At 46.7% G+C, this 22,577-nt stretch overlaps 1 protein-coding gene across 1 annotated transcript in view; it reads left to right on the forward strand.

Moving 5' to 3' along the window:
• The first annotated feature begins 4,198 nt into the window (after positions 1–4,198).
• The window catches only part of LOC149350959 (uncharacterized), a 31,074-nt gene continuing 12,695 nt past the window's right edge, over positions 4,199–22,577 (forward strand). The window contains exons 1-4 of the mRNA XM_089580125.1: positions 4,199–4,390; positions 8,878–8,918; positions 12,551–12,655; positions 12,733–12,819. Coding sequence (XP_089436251.1) covers positions 8,900–8,918; positions 12,551–12,655; positions 12,733–12,819 — 211 coding nt within the window. The 5' untranslated portion in view covers positions 4,199–4,390; positions 8,878–8,899. The remainder of the gene's footprint in view (positions 4,391–8,877; positions 8,919–12,550; positions 12,656–12,732; positions 12,820–22,577) is intronic.

Below are 22,577 nucleotides of genomic sequence, written 5' to 3' on the forward strand. Positions count from 1 at the left end.
AGCTTAAAGCGCGGCTAAGGTATCCACTGCTGGTTACAACGGCAACGACGACGACGCGAAACGCAGAAACAGGCGTCAAAGAGCTGCGCTCTAGAAGAGGAGAACGACGAAAAGACGAAATGCCAAGGTGAAAACGAAAACTGAAAAACCGTGCTGATGCCCAATTTCGTGCGCTGCCAAAGGCTGACTTCCGGGACTCGAACGCTGACTTCCGACGGAATATCCAGCTCCCTAGTGGAGATCGGTGTGTCCGATATCCCGTAGTCTGCATACTTTCCCCGTATCCGCTCATTTCTGTTCGCCCGTCCGTTTATTCACCTTTCAGTCTCCCCATGGCCTGCAGCTGTGCTTACTCTGCCCCTAGGATGTCCAGAGTATTGAAATGGGCATCGAAATATTTTTAGACTTAGAATTATTTTTTCGCAGAAGAAATTTAAAATGGGCCCGAGGTTTCTCGAATAAGGACCCGTACAGGAGCTATAGTGTGGTCTGACGCCTCTGAGATCATAGCGAAATGCATTCCACCAAAGATAAATGCGCCGCTATACTTCCTCGCAATAAACGCTTGTATTTTGCGTGCCTAAGGATTGCGCTGCTTTGAGACCGTTTTAGCACAGCCGCGCGGCCGGCCAATGCAGCAACGTGTGCCCGTTGCGTTTGCGCCTTGCTTGCCTGCGTTTGCCGTGTGGTCGTATAAGAATCGTAGTTAGCGTATTTACCGTGTGAGAGTGCTAAAACTCTCCACTGCCGACACCGAAATACTCTCGGTGTCCTGTGGCTGTAGTGCACCAAGCAAAAGAAAATTGGCAGAGGCTCAGCTTGGTTAAGCCCGGAAATTGCGAAAGCAGCTTCATCCGTTTCTTCAGCCCGCATCCGCCGTGTCTACCGCCGCTCTGCGTAGACGGCTGTTGTTTTTGCACCTGAGAGAAGGATGAATAGCTCGCTGCTGTCTCTTACGCGCATTGCGACGAGCTTCCCTAGCGGTGGGCGGCATCGTCGCGAAGCAATGTTAAGCCGCTGGTGGTTGGCACATTCGCCATGCATGGTTGGCACAGCTACTGCTTACTAGCGACGTGAGTTGAGCCTAATCTCTTCGCCGTAACGCCACAATTGCGCTCCTAGCGGAGAGCGCAGGAGGTAGGCGCCGGTGAATGCACCGCCGCTTCCTCCGACGGCGCGAGATGGTCGCCCCATAGAGTTTCTTACTATTACCTAGAGGGAAAGCTGGCAGCCCGTCTATGGGAGTTTGCATGGCGACCCCTCGAGACCACTCCAGCCACCATGGGCGCTCAAAGCATCATGGGGCGGTGAGCTACTTGTTGCGGAACTGCAACTTTTGGCCAAAAAATAATAGAAAAATAAAGCTGTTTGTTAACTACAAACGTCCTAACATTCGATATCTTGTCTAATGATTGCAACAAACGAGCAGAAAAGCATTTAAGTGCAAAGTTTGCCCAAAATAAGAGACGACTCGCTCTCCTATTGGCCAAGTAATGAACACTATAAAAACTAATATTTCGTTATTAACAGACGCACTTTTAAAAGTAAATATGTTTTCCAAAAAGATGTTGTTGCTGAAATACTATAAGAGGTTTTTTAATAGCATTTCAGGAAAGTGAAACCTTTTATTGGCGTCGTGTGTCGTCGCGTTTTCACTATTATGAGTTTTGCACACTGCGTTCGCGCCAAAGTCGTCTGCGCACATACGAACAGCGTTTTCGGAATGAAACATCTCAGTAATGCCACTCCATGTTCCCAAAAAATTACAACTGTGCCGCAACAAGTAGCTCACTGCCCCATGATGCTTTGAGCGTCCATGGTGGCTGAAGTGCAGCGCCGCCAGCTTTCCCTCTAGGTAATAGTAAGAAACTCTATGGGTCGCCCAGTTCTTCGGCGTGACGTCACGACACCTGTTGCGCTCCTAGCGGAGAGCGCGGTAGTTAGGCGCCGGTGAAGGCACTGCCGCTTTCTCCGACGGCGCGAGATGGTCGCCCAGCTCTTCGGCGTTACTTCACGAATGACGTCACACGGGGTTCATGGCACCGCCGCGTCACGGCAAAGGTTTGAAAGTGCAAGTAGTATTGCTTTCGCAATAAAAAAATGCGAGCATGGTGCAGCTGTCGCGCTGTGCGCTCAACGCGCGACGTTCCATCACCGACCAGTTGAGCACGAGCTTGGGGTGTTTGTGCAGGTAGAAAACGGTACTGAAAGAAATCGGCGGTTGATGTGCGTACGGAGGACAGCAGTGAATGAAGGCAGTAATTAGTATATATAGCCGGTTCAGGTGAAAATTTGAGATCCCAAGTGATCAAACAGTTGAATCCGGCTGTAACCGGCTGAAAAAAAACGTCCTTAAACCAATTTGACCGCTTAGGATATTTTCACCTGGGACAAGAAGGGTGGCATATCTTTGCAACGATATCGTACCGACCCAGTATAGTAAAATAATATTACTGATGCTCTTTCAAGCAAGACGAAATAAACCATTCCGGCATGATGGGAATATCCCCTAAAGATATTTTTCTTTTATTTTAATTTCCAGCGCGCCCCCAAACTTTCCCAGCGATTCATGTACCGCTGCATGCTTTATGTTTCCGCCGCAGAAGCGCTTTCTCCGTGTGCCGCTGTTTTCTGAAATCATCACATAATGTTTTTCGAAATTGACCAAATGGGTATGAGAATTTGTTCTCAAAACAAACTATAGTTTCGGAGGATTTTTTCTCCCAGAACAAACTGCACTAATATAGCGATCCATTAGCCAGACCAGGGGTCACAGTGTCGCTTTTATAGCAGTGCCAAGCGGTAGTAAGGCAGATGGGTTTCATTTGGTTTCGCACCGCCAGCAGAAAGCTTGCCACATATTCTCGAATGACGTGTGCGTACCCCATCTCAATGATTGCTGCATGCAATCTACATTCATGGCTTCATTCTCCGGTAACCGATAAACGCTGGTGTGGCTAACGCAACGTTTGCTGCGGGACAAGCGCGATCAAGCGACTGGCGCTGTCAATCCGACTTCATGGTGAGGTATCGTATCTGCAAACCTGTGCGAACCGCCGCGATCGCATTGCAGCCGTTGGAGCTGGCTGATTAGCCAGCAAGCTTTGAGACATTTTCGCTGCCCATGTGCAACCTGATACGGAAGAAAGCATTTCAGTCGTTCCCCTTCGCAAACATGCGTGCGCCTAATAAGCTTGATACAAGCGTGCTGATTTGAACGTACACGTCCTCTGCAATAGATTTCACAGCCCTGAAAGAGCCGAGCACGGCGTAAGAGCGTTCTCCAGAGCGTTGTGACCACGATGCAGAAATAGCGGCACGAATAAAAAAGCTCACAAACTGAAAGACGACGCGATTTGTAGCAAACTCGCCGTCTATTTTCGATTTACGTTAAAACAGCGATGATGATAGGTTCTATTAAAAGAAAGGAGCCAAACTAGCGACCAGAGATGAGAAACGCGTGACACTTTCCGAACGCGCATACTAGAATCACGGCCGCTTGATGCAAAGCGCTTTGTATCTAGCGGCCGTGCTAGAATATTCAACGAGTGCAGTACGCCCGCCGCACCCCTCTGTGGCCGCGCATCCGAACCGCCAACCGCACTAACCATGCACTAACCGCACCGAGATGGCGCTGGCTGCACAAACATAAAAGTAAAAACAAACAAAAAAAAGCGACACTGGTGACGGCGATCACGTGGCGCGCATTGCTCGTACTCCGAAAAGCGTCTTCCGCGACGACGTGTGCATTTGTGCCGCCGTTTATGAATATTAGTGATAACCAGGCGGCAGCTTTAAGGCGCACTGAAGTTCCTTAGCCAGCGCCGCTGCTGAGCGCTGAGGCCGAGGCAGCTGTAACCCGAGGCAGTTGAAACCCGAGGCTGCCTGTTGGGTTGCTTGCTCGCTGGATTGTTCTGAGGCTGACTGCACTGCGCGGTTAGCGGGTTAGCGTTTGCTTCATTTTGGTGAGTTCAGCAGAGTGTATGTGGGAAAATTGTGCACGTAGCTTCAGTGGCATAAGTGGATAGAAGGGGGCAGTGTGACGGGCGACGTATGCGCGCCTTGCGAGGGAGAGGCGCGTAGTGCGATGAATTTTCCCGGCGCCGCAAGGGGCGCTGAAGCGTAGTGGTGTGCAAGGACAAGTTGCCGGGCGTGTGGGTGCAGCAGCACAGGCGAGGTCCGCTGAGCAAGCGTAGGCTGCGTTGGTTGCGCTTGTTTGCACGTGTGCCATTGTGATTATTTTGAAGCATGAAGTGCATGATATTGTGCTGTTCCTGTGTTGTGTAGTAGATGGTCAGCTGGGCAAGCGTATACGCGTAGACTGCGCTTGTTTACAAGCTGGGAAGCGTCGCACGTGTGCCACTGTGATTATTTGGCTCTTTCCTCTCAAGTGGGTGATATTGTGCTAATCCTGTGTTGTGTAGTTGATAACGCTGCGTGCACTCATGGCGCCGAAAGCGCGAACATGTTTTGTACCCGGGTACAGAAGCGTGTACATGCCGCCGCGGTGGCTCAGTGGCTATGGTGCTCGGCTGCTGGCCCGAAAGACACGGGTTTGATCCCGGCCGCGGCGGCTGAATTTCTTTGGAGGAGAAATTCGAGGCCCGTGTACTGTGCGATGTCAGTGCACGTTAAAGAACCCCAGGTGGTCGAAATTTCCGGAGCCCTCCACTACGGCGTCTCTCATAGCCTTACCAAACCAAACCAGAACGTTCAAAGCCAAGGCCTTCCTTTTCAGACCGCCTAAAGACGCAGCTCGACGCGAACTGTGGCCGCGAAATATCAAACGTGCTGACAAGGAGCTGACAACAGAGTGTGTCGTTTACGAATGCCACTTCGAATCGAAGTACATCGAAAGGACTTCTCGGCAGCGGCCGCAGCTGACTGTCGTTGCGATTTCAACTGTCTTTCCTGAGTCAAGTAGAGAATGTTAAGAAGGAACAGCGCAAACACAGGAACGAATAACACAGCCGCTGACTTACAACTGAAGTTTATTCGAAAGGTGCACACACAATAAATAGTCTTGAGGCAAGCTGTCAGCTGAATCAACGTCAGCGGCGGTGTAAAGGACCGGATGAAGGCGATAAAATCTTAATAAAAGCTATAAAATTTTTAACAAGGAACGATGCCTGCGGGAAGACTGACATGAGAATAAGAAAACAACAAGATGCAGGTGAAGGATGGATAATGGGCATGCGGTTGGGTGAAAAAAAAATCTGCACTGCGAGAAAGTGAGTCAAAGCTTCTATCTGACAAAGAAGGCGGATTCGTCGTAGTAGCCAATGAAACATACTCCCAAAAAGCCAAACAGGCGCTCTTAGAGTGATTTGCAGTGTTTTAGATATGGTGCCTTGTGCTTGATCTTGTACGCGATTTTCGGCTGATCCTCTTGATTGACTTTTATACAGAGGCCTCCTAATTTGTTAGGTGCCGAAAGAGCTATGCGTATTCCGTGTTTCCTGGCTATTCTCTTGAGTCTATGGCTTGCCTTGTGTACGTAGGGAATTACTGCTGTTCTTGACCGATCTGGGCTGCTGTTGGTGCAGCGAAAATGGTGAAGCTCTCGCAGTAATTTTTCTGCCAAGCTAGCGAAGAGCGACATGGGGAACCCTGCGTCTGTCAACCGTCCTACTTGCGCCTGGAAGCTGGTCGGGACGCCGTGATAGCACGATCTTTGAAGTGTGTTGCTTAAAGCTGATGCGGTGATGCTGCGCATCACTAGTTTCGAGTGCGCTGATGAAAAGGGCAGAAGGCTCTTCATGGAGGGTGGCGTGTATCTCCAGCAGATGTGATCTGGTGCGATTCTGAGGGTCATCTCAAGAAACCTGAGTTCTTTGTTTGCTGGAAGTTCCGAAGTTAAGGAGAGACCTGTCAGTTTCGACCTAAACAGACTTATGATGCCTTCCTGTGTTGCGAGCTGGTTGGTGGCGTTCGGTTTGAAAAGGACAAGATAATCATCAACATGCCGCATGATCTTGCTGGCCCCGTAGTTGTTAAGGTTTGGCAGTCGCTTAGCACAGGTGCTAAGCAGGACCCTATGCACACGCCGTCCTTTTGCTTGTAAAGGGTCCCATCAAAGCAGACTGCAGAAAACTGAAGGTAGAGCCTTAGCAGGTTGAGGAACGTGCTGACACTGATGCCACAGCTGTTTTGAAAGCGAGTAGTTCCGTGCTGTTCTATTACTTCGCTGACGGTCGCTAAAATTGCTGGTTGCGGCAGAGAGTAGTAGAGGCCCTTGAACGTCCACACCTTCAGGGCGCTCTGGCTGCATGTAGCGGGATACCTCTTTGGGGTTTCTGATGAGGAATGGGTCATCAATTGCGAGCGCCGACAGCGATTTCTGCAAGTAAGCACCCACTATTTACTGCCAGGTGCCTCGCTCTGAGACTATTACACGGAAGGGAGAGCCTTCTTTGTGGGTTTTTGCAGAGAAAAAGGCATTCGAGGTCAGCCCTTTGGAATTCTTTATATCTGACGCCAACTTTTGCAAGCCTGCTTTTCGGCACAATGCTTCAGCTTCCGCTTTTTGCTTATTTAGGGCTCTTCCCTTGACTTCTTCAAAATTCTCGCGTAGTGCCTTTTTGGCTTTTTGGGAGTGTTTCATTGGCTACTACGACGAATCCGCCTTCTTTGTCGGATAGAAGAAGCTTTGACTCACTTTCTCGCAGTGCAGATTTTTTTTTCACCCAACCGCATGCCCATTATCCATCCTTCACCTGCATCTTGTTGTTTTCTTATTCTCATGTCAGTCTTCCCGCAGGCATCGTTCCTTGTTAAAAATTTTATAGCTTTTAAGATTTTATCGCCTTCATCCGGTCCTTTACACCGCCGCTGACGTTGATTCAGCTGACAGCTTGCCTCAAGATTATTTATTGTGTGTGCACCTTTCGAATAAACTTCAGTTGTAAGTCAGCGCCTGTGTTGTGCGTTCCTATGTTCTGTGTTTATGCTGTTCCCTCTTAACAATATTCAACCAACTAGCCTGCAACAGCACGCTCGTCAAGTAGAGACCATTGTTTCGCTCTGTCTGATGTGTGCATTTGGATTACTGCACTATTTAATAAAAACATCATTCATGCTCTTGTGGATGTTGTGTGTATGTGGACTGCTTTGCTATGTAGTAAAGTGTTTCCTCTGGTCTTGTACACCTGTACAACAAAACCAGTGATGGTAAATATGTGGTGCATGTTGAGGTTCACCAAAGCACCCACATATGCAACCTATTTCCTTTTAAAAAACCTGCAGCTTCTATAAAAGGCATGGTGTTGGACACGCGGACAGTGAACAGAACAATGAACACGTGTCGTTACCGCGTGTTGTCACGCGCGGCTTTGCTAGTACACATGAGCGTACGGAAGGGGGCGGTTGCCCCCCCCTGGAATTATGGATATTATTTATGTACTAGTTCCTTTTTGGTGCTAACCTATCGCCGCCCCGATCCCCGGACATCGGGCGCCCCCCTGGAAAAAGTTCTGTGGACTCCCTTGCTAGTACGTTTCCTTTTTTTCTTTAGCCACTCACTATATTTGCGGCAGATGGCCAAATCACAAGTTAGCTTTCCGAGTTCGCTCTCCACGTTCACTTGCACTAACACCAAGCCTTTAGCGAAAACCAGTGCGTACAGAGTGAAAATTCTGCTGTGCTCCGAATGTAAAATAAGATCTTCCTCTTTTTTTGAATCGCATGGCTAACCCTCTGCTGCGCGTTGCGATGTAGCAAATGACGCATCTTTTCATTCTCTGCTGTCTGCAGAAGCTTCACTCTTCTTATTAATGCATCTCTGAGCTGCACACATTCCATGATGTCTGCACTGCGCATCGCAATCAAAATTCAAATGCGACGCAAAATTCACGCAATGCGCGTGCTAGCTGCCCTGCGCATGCTAGCTGCCCGTCAACAGCCGCGACAGCTGCACACCAGCTGCACGTAGCGCCATCTACAACTTTCATCGCTCCTCTGTGTGCCCCGCCAGCTCCCGACCGTCACACTGCCCCCTTCTAGCCACCATATCTGACATTCAGTATGCGCCATGTCACGCCCCATGTATTGCTTGCTCTGGATATGTGGACTGCCATCCGCCCACCATTTGCATACTTTCATTTTGCTTGCCTACTGTATTTGTCTGCGCTTTGAACGCTTTTACAACAGTATTAGGTACGACTTTTGCCAGGCCGATGTGCCCCCCTTTTTTTTTTGCGCACGAGCAGTTCTACTTTAAAATGGATGCTGCACTGAAATAACTGTTGCAGCCAGAAAATATTAAAATGGGACCTAATGGGGCCCAGATGCAGTCCAGATGCAGCGCATATGCGCATCGTCTTAAGTATTGTACTTCCCTGGAGGCTGTGTTTTGAATGGAGAGGCGTTTTTGTTGCGAAAGCACTTCTAGCCGCACTCCTCGAGTTTCAGCGGTGTCTGCGAAGCAAGTGTAACTCGCTGACTGGGTCAGTGGACCCGTCAATCGCGCTTTGAGCAGGCGGTGGCATGGCGTCCACTTACAAATTGTGGCAGTTGTGGGTCTTTCCTTTTCTCAAAACCAGCGGAAGGTTTCCATTGATTTTGACGAAAGGAAAGGCACATAACTGCCTTCCTGGGTCAGGGAACACCTCAATCGCACTTTGAGGTACGTGGCTGTGGTGTCCACCTGCAAAAAACCGTGCTTTTCCACAATATTTCGTGTGCAGCAGTGCTAAACCTCCAGCCATTTTTTGTTGCAAATTTATGCTTGCGGTAATCTAGCAAGGGTGGTGGCATTTGGCCACTCTACAAGGTGGATTCAGTGTAGGAGCAGTCGCTTTCATTTTTCGCATTGTGTTCTGTTTAGTAGGTACTATTTTAGTTGTATTTATTGCCGTCTAACAAGTATTTATTTTCCAGCGCGGTGTACGTATCTGGGCGCATGGCTGATACTGAAATTGGTAAGCATGTATTTCACATGCTGTGCATATCGGCTGCTAGGTTTGAATTCATGATGCATTAACGGAAGAGTGCGGTAGAATAAATGGAAGACTTGCTGATGTTAAGCTTTGGTGGAATGGCTGTTTGTGCCACAGAGTGCTTAGAACCATGGAAATGCAACATACATGTTGGATTCAGTGAATCAAATGCAATAGCTGACAAGAATATTGTGCACTATTAATCGCATGTGACAAAACCGCAAAAAAACAGCACCAGAGAAACTTCATTGCACAATCTCTCAAATGGAGGTGTCTTTTGCAGGTTACGAATGTAAGGCAAGAAGAGTGAATATAGCACTATAGTGGAATGTTGCTTGAGTGTGATGAACAGGATTTCTGTGTTGTGCAGTGGCTTCGCAAGCATTTGTCATATGTTCCCTACATTGTTTGGTGAACAAGGTTTCTGACCGCTGTAAAAATAAAATCTAAATTTAGCTGGCACTCTTTGCCACTGAACATAATCTTGGTAATATTTTTACTTTGGATCAATTTGTAGGAATGGTGTTGAATAAGTTTTACCTCCTCGATTCAGTCTTTTCTTTATTATGGGAGATACTATGCTCAAAAGGCAGTTTGAAATGTCCTCTTTTCCAGAAGTACTCCACCTTATTATTCTGAAAGATTTGAGATTATAGAAGACCTTAGGACATCGTTGGAGGCGAGAAGAGCATGTGCCCAGTGACCAAATTTAGTGAGGAAAATAATCTAATAGGACCGTCAGATGACATTTAAAGGCATTGAATTGGCTCTGTAGGTTATATTGCAGGCAGTGTCGCAAATTCTGTGCAAGTATCTAGTCAGTAAAGTTTTATTCTGTTTGATCAAATGAGCGAAAACACATCTATGTCAAATGGTGTAAACAGATGTTCGCAGATTCAATGGAGGCTACTTGAAATGCGTTTCTGACATGGTTACAGGTGACGAGACCTTTATGTACGAGTTAGAAGTAAGCATCAGTTTATTATGGGAATTTTTCTCAATGAAGGCCCTCCAAATTGGCCCAGAAGTGTTAGCGAGAAATTGGAGACCCTTCTGGTTGTATTGCGACTGTTCCTCTAGCAGAAGATTTCTGTTTCTGTGTTTCTGCTGAATGCTGTACAGCACCATCCCTACGAAATGTGTTCAGCAAGCTACAAGAGTGGCAGCCAAGTATAGGAGTGTCGGGGATCATTTTGCTTCATTACAATACATCCACACATGTAGTCAGCATCATGACTCAGTTCCTGGAGCCCACAGAGGTTAGTTATGACTAGGGGTTGGACTTCTTGGTTTCTTTTTTTTTAAAGTTCAGCTGACTTCTTTCAGTGTTAATTTCAGGACGCAGCTTTTGTTTTTTTTTTCTTTTCAACGGATGAATTGCTGACTTTTTTCGGTGGTTTAATACATCAATCGTGTGTAGTCAAAAGTCACTTGTGTCTCTCTCAGTCAGCAGTAGTAGTTTATTTTCCAGTAATTAACCTACAAATGCTAGTACTTTGAGCTTTGCTTGTAGAAGGGATTGCTATTGTCATTAAAAAGTATTGCAAGTTAAATGATATAGTCGGCAGACAAGAAATGCAAGTGGAAGGTTATTTTTTGTCATTCTTTTTTGTTTTTGTCATTTGTTATTTTTTGACATCTTGTTATTGGGTTATCGCGCTGCATTGAGTGAGAGTGTGGTCTGCATACTGATGGCAGCGATAGAACTTCCGCTCAGTCATCGCAGTAGCGAGAACATGATACAACATGATACTTTTTCATGACAGTATTGTACATGCAGTTGATAAACCTACTTAACCAGCTAACCGCTTCAAGTGTGTGATGACAATGCTTAGCTTGCAGGCGGCGAGGAGATGGTGCTTCCCTGTCTGCACTTTCTTGTAAGCTATAGGAACAGTGCCTAAAATCGCACAACTGCGCCGCTTATTTAACAGTACTACCGTCTCATCAGGTCCCTGTTTTAACTTCTTAGCTAATTTTGATCTTTGATTCAGTATAACTCCTACTCAACAGCCAGCTGTAGTCAGGTACAGCTTAAATCTGCTTTGAAGCTCCGCCCATATTCAGGGCTGACGCACAGAATTCCTCCACGACAAAAAAGTAGTCCATTGTTAAAACTTTTCCTGTCACCTAAACAAGAAGCCGATCACAAGAAAAAAATTATAAGGTGTAAAATTTTGATAACTGGCACGTTTTATAAAGTCAAACATTAAAAAGCTGATTTTGTTTACTGTTGTGATTGGCTTGCGGAGTAATAAAAGACACCGCAGACTATGGCCACTGTTAACAACTGCTGTTATTTTTTTTTAAGTTTTATCCTACTATAGCTATGGCTCACATGTCAGAAATACTCACCTTTTTCAGTTGAATTGCCAAGAACTGGATTCAGCGTACTTTTGTAGGTTTTTTTTTCTGTTTAAGCCGAAAAGTCCAACCCCTAAATATGATTCATACACCCAGCTGTCCTGACTTCACCCCAAGCGATTATTTATTGTTTCCTAGAGTAAAAAAGTCATGTGCATCAATGCATCGCAAGAAGTTGTCAGGCCCTGAAGAAGCTGTTCGTGCATACAAGAGCAAGCTTGCAGCACTCAAAGCGACTGGAAATAGTGCATTCAGATATAGTTTGGAAGAATGCAAAAAAAGCATGGAATGTTACAGCAAGCATTTCGAGAAAATTTAAAGGTCAAGGGTTTTTTTTTTTCATTTTGTGTTTATTTAAGGCATGCACTGGTCTTGGTTGCATCCAGCAGCGAACTACAATGACAGCTATACAGAAACCCGCTGAGAGTTTGCAAAAAACTTTAGTGTTCTTTATTGCTATACTCGACTGAGAGCTTGTGTGCACCATTTTCATTACCAAACCAGTCCCAATTACCATAGCTGTTCCTTTAATACTTTCTAGTGACATGCTTAGAACTGGAGTGACATTATTTGCTTCATTTACTTGTATCCTGACATGCTGCACTATCTGTCATTGTTTCTGTGGTAAGTTCTTTTTTCAGTGCACGCTTTCTTTAGTGTGAGAGCACTACTTCACCAGCAATATTGAAAAAGCCGATGGGTCTCTGAAACCTCGACCTTTGTCCTTTGAGATGAAATGACCTTGGCTGAATTTGACTGCCGGTGAACCTGGATGTGTTCGGGTGGAAGGCAGTCTTGATCTAGTCTAAAAATAAAATTATCCCACCCCTGAAATTTGAGTGGCCCATTCCAGAGAATTTGAAAGTTGACCCATGTTTGGAACCGGCCAGGGACAGCCCAAAAATGGGCTGAGCCCGTCACCCAAATTTGGGTGGCCCACCCCTGACAATTCGAAAATTGAGTTGACCCACGTTCGGAACCGACCTGGGACACCCCCAGAATGGGTTTGGCCCACCCCAGAAAATTTGAAAATTGAGTTGACCCTCATCCGGAACCGTGCTTTCGCACAATATTTCATGCTGAGCAAAACTAAACCACCGGCACTTTTTTTTTGGCTTTTACGCATTGTAAGAAGCCTTTTTCTTGCTGCATACTGTTTAGCCAGCAGATTAGAATTAGTGTGTACGGGAAACGAACAGCAGACATGCTAGTGCGTATTTCATTGGCGAGTTGCCTTGCTGACTTTGCAGATGCGAAAGACCCTGCACAAGATACCAGTGAGGTGCATGGGCATGCCAGGCTCAACATGAAGGATGACAGCTATATCAAAGATTCTATACCTGGAGATATTCTGAGTTGAGTTCTTCCACCCATATGATTAACAACACTTGAACATTTAGTGGGAGAATTTACTGATTATTTTTCTTTGCAGGTTCTACGCGGAAAATTAGTAAAACTGACATTGAATACGTCAGCGATGAAGTGTCGGAATGGCGAGAACTGGCCCGACTTTTGCCAGGTACTCGGTTTCTCAGGTCTTCGCACTGCTTCAGAAGGGTTACAGTCATGGCATGGCACAGGATTTTTCAAAAATGCACACAGTAAAGTGGTAAACGCATGAAACGTTGTTCCTCGCGACGTATGCTGGCGATGGTTGTCGCCTGCTGCTGCAGCGACGAGCCGATAAAGCGGCACGTTTTCAAAGGTGCTCTAGTGCCGCTGCTTCAACGTTCAGATTCCTCGCGTCATCAGGGAAGTATTGCTGCACTGGTACCCCATTTTTAAGACTAAAAAGCATGAAGTACGATAGAAGTGATTGTGAAAATTTCTCTAGCAATAAATATTGCATTTGTAGCGCATTGGCACCAAACTACATTTTGTACTGAGAGCAAGGAGTGACTTTTCTTCTCCATACCATTCCTTGATAATTACCAGTATATGCGTCACAGCAGCCTTTCTTGTTCCATTGATTCTACCAAGCTTTCACTTAACTCTTTTGGTGCATGGCTCTAAAGAAACAAGTGTCGGCAGCTTCTTCACCCAAACCACGCTAGAGAAACAAATTTCACTCTAAAACAGCTAGATTGGAAGTTATGTGCCCGCAAAGCCTTTGCCTTTAGAATATGGGCACCCTATAGGTTAGAGGCATAGCGAGGTGCCAGTGCGCATGCAGAGGAGGGGCGCTATTCTGCGCATATGCTCTGGCGCCCCGCTATGCCCCTAATCGTTAGGGTCCCCCTATTTTAAAAGTCTCAATTGGCTAGTCTCGTGAGCTGCTTCCGGGCAATGAGCGAAATTTTCTAGAAACCCAGAAACTACCAGAAATATGCAATCCCAAATAATTCGTAAAATTTTGGGGTACCGTAATTTTTAAATAAGTTTTTCAGGATAATTTGAGCCAGCAGTTCGCACTGGCTCAATTAATTCCTAGACCTGGAGTGCTGCGATCGGTGCACGAGCCATTGTTAATCAGTGTTGCGCTTGATCGGACTTGGGTCTTTAGCGTGTACACCGACACGCAGGCCTTGGCGATACTCTGACTTGGGGCACATCATGGTAACGTCATGCTGGCCAAAGTGTCTCTCAGCTGCCCCGAGTACCCTCAGTGGTTTACCAGCGCCTGACTGCCAGCGTGCAGGATAAAGTGTCGGCTACTTTCACGGCCTCAGTTGATCTAATATGGCGGCGTTGCTGCTTCTGGGGTCAGCCGAGGTAGACTCTCTCAGTTGATCTAATATGGCGGCGTTGCTGCTTCTGGGGTCAGCCGAGGTAGACTCTAGGAAGAATATTTTGAAATTTCACGATAAACTCGCTCTTGTTTATAGATGGTGCATTCTCATTGTGAGCCTTACAGTCTTTCATTTCGCGAGGGTGTAAAAGAATAAACGACAAAAGATGGTATTGCTGTCTGGTGTTTGAAAATGGCCGGCGTGAAAGCTAAGCGATGGACTGTCGGGTGGCACTTTGGAGAACGTTTAAAATACATTGACGGAATATCGGCTTGTACAGTGAGTGAAGGACAAAAATAGAAGAGCAATTTGTTTTTATGTTTAGCAGATAAGCAACACCCAGCTATTGTCGTGCTGCACGCTTTGAAAGCAAGTTAGCTGGAAATGTTTGTCAGTCACTGTAGCTCGAGTTTTAACTCATGAAGCTGCGCCCCTTTGCACGTTTTCATGCTGAAATTTTATTATATGCTACTTTAAATGTGAAAATATATTTCTGTAGGGGATGATGTGTCGCAGATGGTTCAGGACAGAATTAATTGGAGAGATATGGGAGAGGCATTTGCTCTGCAGTGGATGATGATAGCGATAGATTTATAATCGTGTACAAGTCGAAAGCGAGAATAAAGAGGCGGCCTTTTTCCACGCACTGTTATCTCTGAGCAGCCATGCATTGTGCTCTTAGTATGTCCTGAAGCTGTGGATGGAAAACATGTTAATGAATGTACTGATACTATGATAGAATTATTTACATCCGATTGTGTTCGATTCTTCCCATCCTGAGTAACTGATCCCAGTGATGGCGAGGGCGTGGGCCAATGGCGAATTGCGGAAAAAGGACGGAATGGAATTGAAATGAAGGTATATCATCTCCGTCGTGGATAACAAAGCACCGTATCCCCAGACAATCCTGCCGCTAAAAAAAATACTCGAAGCAAAGCCTAGAGCTGTGCATGGATCACGTCGCAGGCAGCCAGCGGATCGTAACAGTGAAATGTTTTTGCCGCTGACTACTTGACTGCACTCGGAACATGTTGCATCCAGTTGCAGAGAAGTTGCTGCAGTTTAAGGCAGCGCACAACACCCTTCCAGCGAAGAGAGGTCAAAACTACACGTCTGCAGGCAATGCCTGCATAAACGAAACCCCAGGAACGACCCGGAAGGCCAAATTCACTTGACAGAGCTTTGCCGTGATGCAATGTCCACCGTAGTTTGGACACCACCTATAAGGAAAAATAACTCGAATGCTAAAAGTGCTGATTTTGAGGGCGAGGGTGAGGGCGGGCCGACGAAGTGAGAATGAGGGCGAGGGGCGGCCAGGGAATTTTAAGTCGTGAGTGTGAGGGAGGGCCACAGAATTTTGCAAAATGAAGGCGAGAGAGGGCCAGAAATTTAAGGGTGAGGGAGGGAAAACGAAAATGATGGCATTTGCCCACCTCTGCGGTCACAAGCTTCTAGCTCCCTCCGGCTTGAGCGGCGCGCTGCATCGCGCGGCTCGAGCAGGCGGGAACGAGCGAGAGAGTGGGCGTGACGATGGCGCCCTTTGCGGCCGCCGCACGCCTCTCCCTCCCGTCCGGACGACCGAAATTGCAGGCGTCGAAGCGTCAGGGATAATTACATTGCTTCACAGATAATAACATATTGAATGCACCTGTGGCGCGCTAGAATTGGCTAATTATAAACATGCGCGTAACTGCATGCTAAGTTGTAAAACGTTATTAGGATATTTTAGTTAATTACCTGATAATTGATATATCGCACCCATTTTATGACGTCCACCAACGCATCCACTATGATCGCAAAGGAATGGTCACTGTATCTCAAAAGGCCTTTTTTTTTTATTGTCGAAAGTCTCTCCGCGAACACGCGGTATTCAGGATAAGGGTTGTATTGCATCTGCTCAATTAGGCGAATAACTGGTGTTACATGAGAAGCCCTGGTGCCGACTATGATCAGGACATTGTGCGTGCGTGCTACGGAGCGCACTCTTTGAAACGGAGTGGTGGCGGTTTTGTCGTTTCTGAAGCGAAAGCTTCACTGCGCTAGGTAAAGCCAGTTTCGCCGTGGCCGCAAGTTTTACCTTCAAAAGACCTTGTACGTCATGTTGCCAACAGATAAAGGGACGGTGCATAACTGGCCCCATGGGACAGTGGACACCTTAAGCTATGAAGCCGATGAAAAGCGGGAGTTTCGAAAGCAAAGGAAATGCGCATGACTGGCCATCGCAGAGTCTGCAGCTCTCTACACAATCGCAGTGGGAGGCCGCGCTGCTCAGCTCGGACCCGGAGGTTCAACTCCGAGTCACAGAGCGGGCCAAAGAGGTCGCCGAACGACATCGTCGGTCGGCCACCTGGCGTCCGGAGGAGCCCATCGCGGGGAGGGAACATCACCCCAACCAAAGCCCCAACCCGCGAAATAAAGTTTACCTCCTCCTCCTCCTGGCCCCCTGGGACAGTGGCGGTAGTGACAGATGTGCGCTGCATGCGTTGGCATTTGTCAACGTTGTGGCAGAAACGCGGCACTGAAGCCATATACCGGGTGTCCCAGCTAAATGTAACCAAACTTTAAAAAAAGGCGAAGTGTCCTAGTCCAGTGAAACCAACTCAGGGTTGTTCATAGTCGCGTGGCCTAGTCTTGAGTATTTTTTTCGCTCATCGAAGTTAATTAATTAGTTAAATTTAATTAGCTACCTTTTAAATTATTAACTTCAGGAAGAAAGTGTCAATTGAAAAGTTTTAGATCACCTCGAAAAACCGCTAGTAGTGCTGTTTCCGTCAAGTTACGATTTACGTAGCTTCATTTATTGGCCTTAAAAGAAAGTTGTCACGTGACCAGCTGCTCGCTCACTTCTCTGCCCCAATGTGCACCCAAAGTCTCATCGAGGAGAGGACTTCAGAAAAAAATGGATTTTATTCTTTAAGGCGCGTCTTGGGACGTTGAAGTGGCACAGTTGTCATGTGAAAGCTTTTTCTTATTGTGCGGGTTATGATTCTTTAAAGGCCGGTAAAAAACTGCTTTACGTAAATATTACTTTGCTGCAAATGTCCCAGTAAGCTGTTTCTCAAAGCGATCTACAACTTTTCCATTGACACTTTGTTCCTGAAGTCAATAATTAAAAAGTTAGTTAATTAAGCTTCACTAATTAGTCAACCTTGAAGAACGAAAAAAAATACTGCAGTCTAGGTCACGCGACTCTAAACAACCCTCATTTGGTTTCGGACGGCTAGGACACCGTGTTTTTTAAAAGTTTGGTTACACTTAGCTGGGACACCTGGTATAGGCCGTCGGCGTTCTTTGGCGTTGGCGTGGACAACGTTTTAGACTCCGATGATTTTAAGCAAAGGAAGTGCGCATAACTGGCCCCCTGGGTCAGAGCGGACGCCTGAATCGCGCTTTGAGGTCCGTGGGGTGGTGAGAGAGATGTGGGCTGCATGCGTTAGCGCTGACAACGTTGTGGCAGAGCGTTCATTGGGTGAGCAAACTCTCGCGATCATCCATTAACTGCCACCTGCCAAAGTGATAGCGTGGGTGCGCTGCCTATCCAGTGTCCGGAACGCACTCAACGTTACAGACGCCAAGTCGCGTATAGTTAGTTGCCCGATACGCCATAGCTTTCGCTCTCTGACCAGGTTTAAGAGTAGTTGAACCGCACCTCAATTTTTCTTCCGTTTCCTTAACGGTTTAATAAATCGGTCTATAAATTCGCCATTTTCTTTAAATACAATTTTTATTCCTGCACTTCTAGCCCTATGTTACCTCTCTTCATTTGAGCCTTCGGCGCTTTTTGTTAACTTCTGCCGCGGATTCATTCGCATGACCATTGTCTTCGCTAATAAATCTAAGCGCCTACCACTTCTGAACCCGTTCTGAAGTTCTCTTAGTATCCTATTACTTTTTTTCCATGATTGCATTTTTAATTTCACCGCTTGCATTGCCATCCTGTATATAACAGGTTATCGTAATCGGTCTGAAGGAGTTTATGTTCATCCTGTCTCATTTCCCTTTATAAATCAAATTAATTTTACTCTGTCGCCAGCTGTCCGGAATTGGCCTATTTGTTATGGCTGTTTTCAATGATCTTAACAACGTTTCCTTGCTTCTTGTACGAAGTTAACTAATCAGCTTGATTGGAATTTTGACTATCCCGGCGGATGTGCATTTTTGCTTCCGCCTTTGTCCAGTTGAGATTGGTCACTTCTAAGCTCCTTTCTATTATACTGTCCTGTGTTGCTCCTTCATTCGGAGAGATTACCCTATCGTCGCTCCTAAATGACTCATTATAAGTGATGTAATATGGTTCTCAGCGTCGTCTCCTTCCAAACATTTTACGCGGTAGCGTAAGGAGCTCGTTCTGCTGAAAACCCGGCGTCGTCCTCCTGCGTCAGTCGGAGGAAATCTCAGAATATTGAAAAATTAGAATATAGAAGGAAATCATCAAAAAAAATTGCCGCAGTTGGGGTTCGAACCCAGGCACTATTCGTGCCCAGGCAGGCACGCTATTCGCATAGGCCACGATGGCTCGTTGGTTAACGCGCTGTGGTGTTTATGACTTAGTAACGTGTGTCCGAGATGTGTAGTGATGTTATAATAGTTAAAAAATTAGGAGTCACTTTGGCGACTAAAGTGGTGCAAGGCGAAAGCCTGAGTACAGCATTCTGCCACGAATGTGGTTGTGAATGATGATTCAAGTGCTGCCAGCGAATGACGCGTCCATTAGCTGTCTGCGTGTGTTACTGATGTGTGGTTAACATGTTAAGCTTCGCCTGTAAGAGTGGAACGCGACAGCGTCTTGCAACGCTGCCAGGGAGTCCACAGAACGCCATCGCCAATTCGGCTGTACGCCTTGCTGGACGGTAAATTTATTTTTTGAGGAAAGGAAATGTATCCCTCTCGCATATCTGGGTGGACACCTGCACCTCGCCGTAAGGGAAAGGGGGAAGATGGGAGTGAACGAAGGTGCCCTATTAGCTAGACGCGCCTTTGTTCATTCCAAAACCATTCAGCTGGCATTACGGAGTGGTTAGCGTGCTCGTATCGCACTCCGGAGACCCTGGTTCGATTCCCTAACTCGACCAATTTCGTTCTCGGTTTTATTGATTAATGCGGACTAACTAGAAAGGTTATTTAGGCTATTTCATATTTATATTATTGTATTTCTATCCATCGTGTTCTGTCATTCACCTGTCAAATGTTGGAACTGTCTAGGATGTTCGACACAATGTATATGAAACGAGCAACGTCGAACTGAATGGGGAAGTGCGTGGTGGTGGAGCGAACGCGGCTTCGTACTTATCTGTTTTGTCAGCAGCGCCTCCTTCCGCGGACGCTGTTGTCTCTGCGACGCGCGTCCTTCTTTTCTTTTCCTCTTTCTTCTGACCTCTTCATTTTCCTCTCTCTTAATTAGGCTAATTGATTAATTAAGCAATTAACTAAACTCAGTCCCACTTACTTGGAGCATCACTATACGATCCCTTTGATTGGTTGCATCGTTACTAGCCAAAGTACAATTGGCCCCATTTGAAATTCGCGCACTGTGACGTCACGAGCATTTCGACCAATTGAAAAGCGTGACATTTTCTGTCGACAACTCCTGCTTACAACGATGAGGCATTAAAGGCTTCCGCCTTAAAAAAAGTAAAACCAAACATAAATATGCTATTAACCTCGTTCATGTTGGCCCACGTGCCGTCACGTTGGGGAGCTGGGGATACTTCGAGCCACTCGAGCGAGCTTTGTTTCTCGTGCTGCATGGGTTGCTTCTCGTGTTACGTGCGTTGTGGTACAAAACGTGGCAGCTGAGCTTGAGCAGCAAGTTCAACACCATGGCACTGCTCTACGTTCGGGCGCGCGAACAACAACGGCCGCGACTTTGTCGTCTTCCACTGTTTCCCGCAAGATCAAAAGCTCGCAGCGCAGAGGGTCGCTGCTGTGAAGAGACAGAACATCAAGCCGACGAAAGCAAGCGTACTCTGATTGAAGCACTTTCGTCAAAGCGGCTTCATGCCGCGCTTTTTTGACAGAAAGCCCTTGGGTGGCATATATGCCACCCTAGGGCTTTCTGTCAAAAAAGCGCGGCTGAACCACGACACGGTTCCTTATATTTTGTCGTGTATGAAAAGCATGGCACCATCGCCAAGAAGCGCATCTGCTAAAAGAAGAAACATAAGGTTTCTACTTCCGATTCTACTTCCATTGCTTTGCGGCAGTTCTGAGGTCTCTTTGTGCATGAGCTTTACGAGAAGTGTTGACAGCGATAAGGAGTGACCCCGCGATGGGACGGACAAACAGTTTCAGCGTGTGGCTGCATCTGCGTGTCTCCTTTTCTCACGCAAGCCTAGACATACTGCATGCATCTATGCTAATCGTCGCGGAACCCGTGAGCGTCACGATTACTCGCGTGCGCACAGGCTATTGAGAAGAGCCGACTGTTGTGTCGGAGGTCGTGGTGGCTCTGCGAGATGCTTTCTCGTATGACACGTGCCTCACATGCGCACGGAGCCCCTGCAGAAGCTATATAGAGGCTCCGGCATGTGTCGCTCTCTGTTCATATGCAGCAACTTGTTTTTCCACCCGTTGCTGCCTCTTCACTAATGGCTACGCGATTAAAATGCAGATTTAAGCGAGAAATGAACGTCAGCCAAGTACTTGTAAGAAAATGCGGTGTTTCGAAAGCTTACTTGGTTTGTTTGTCAATGGTGTGACGAGTTGCAGCTTGGCTCTTAAACGCACATATAGTTGACCGCCAGGTCACTCAACCCAAACTGTGGATCTAGGAAGAGGGAATGGTTCCGAAGGAGCGATGAATATTTCCCGGCGTCTGCTGCATGTGTCGTGACTAGAGATGTGAAGGCCTGAAAAAAACACTGCAATTTTGGAAAAAAAAAACGTTTTTTTCGTTTTTTTTTTTCAGAAGACAAAAAATGGAAAGAAACATCGAAAATTTCACAATGCAATTTCAAGGTTCTATGATTGCTTGCTTTCAGTTTAGGTTTTTGTTTTTGCTTTGAAAACCATAACAGTTTGCATCGTTGAATGATTGGAGAGCAGTCGTCATCGCCGGTGCCAGGTAGTGCTTTTAAAACGTTCGTGCTGCGAGTATGCGGGTTGGAGGCCAGGTGACATATAAGATCCAGGCTTGGCTTAAAAACACACTAATACTTGAACTCACGGCTGAAGTAGAACAAAATGACTGCAAATTCTACAGCGCGACACACACGGCATAAATAACAGGCTGCTGTGCACGTAAGCGGTTCTAGCCAAATACAAGTCTAGCTTCTTGATTTCCAACATCGCAGAGTACAGGACATCCGCAGGAATTTGATCCAGGACAGGGGTCTGGGACTCAGCCAAGCACGTGGCCCCATCTACCTGGTGGCAGAGCCTTTGCACCAACCAGCCGCTAACTCCTCTGGCTTGCCGACTGCTGCAGATACCGTAATCAACCGCCAGCTGCGAACTAAACTGGTCACGTTTCGGAAACGTCCATACAAGGATTCGCAACAGGCTTTCAGGGGAACGCGTTCGAAAGCTCGTGTATGTGCAGTGGAACCTAACTGTGAACACAACTTCAATCCATGCTGCTGCGCGTAGTGCCGCATCCAGCGGCAGTGACTCTGAATCCGATATGGAGTGACTTATAGATCAGTTTTCATGTTCCCTTTGTCGGTGCAATAGAACAAGAAGTTCGTTCCACAAATACGATATTTATATCTCCATATTCACCTGGAGTGCAAATAATTATTTATCTTCGGGATGCAATAGAACAAGAAGTTCGTTTCAGAATATGACATCTATAATTGCATATTCGACTGAACTTCAGAGCATTATTAGTGATCATTGTGCTGTTGCAAATAAATCTGTTTTTAACACGTTGAGCAAAATTTCGAATTTTTCATGAAAAAAACCCTGAAAAGAATGGTTTTTCTCATGCCATTCAAAATTTCTTGAAATTTTACATCTCTAGTCGTGACTGAAGCAGCAGCCTTGTGGGCGGATTTGGCTTGGTCTCCAGCACAATAGTTCCGTCAAAGTCTATCCTGCGGTCACATGCCTCGATTGTAGTGCTTCGCCACTGCGCTTCGCTCACTTTGATGTCACCTTTGTGCTGCTTCATCTTTGCCGTGAAATGCTTTGTTTCCCCAACGTACAACGCTGGGCACTCAGAGCACGGTATTTTGTACATAACGCCTTGGGCCTTTTCTTTAGTATGACGGTCTTCAGGATGGGGCAGGAAGTGTCTGATGTTGGTAATGGGCTTGAGTATTGTTCGCACTTCCTTTCCGTGAATACGAACCGAGGTTTCGCTGACGCCTTTTACGCAGGGAATGCATACGCGCCTTTCCCGCTGGCATACGCTCGGGCTAGGCTTAGATGGTTGCGTCTTATTTGGTTTCAGATGATACGTGGAATGAACGAATTGGAGTATGCTTTTCTTTGGGGGTGAGCAAAAAAATTGTCGCCGCTTTTACAACCCCGCGGAAAGCTGCGATCTACACTCAAAGCAGTGCCGGATCCCCAGCGGCAGCTTCTCCTGTCCTCAATGTGTCGTCAC

Source organism: Amblyomma mixtum, chromosome 3, assembly GCF_055824585.1.
Source record: "Amblyomma mixtum isolate Tamu chromosome 3, ASM5582458v1, whole genome shotgun sequence".
Taxonomy (NCBI): Eukaryota; Metazoa; Arthropoda; class Arachnida; order Ixodida; family Ixodidae; genus Amblyomma; species Amblyomma mixtum.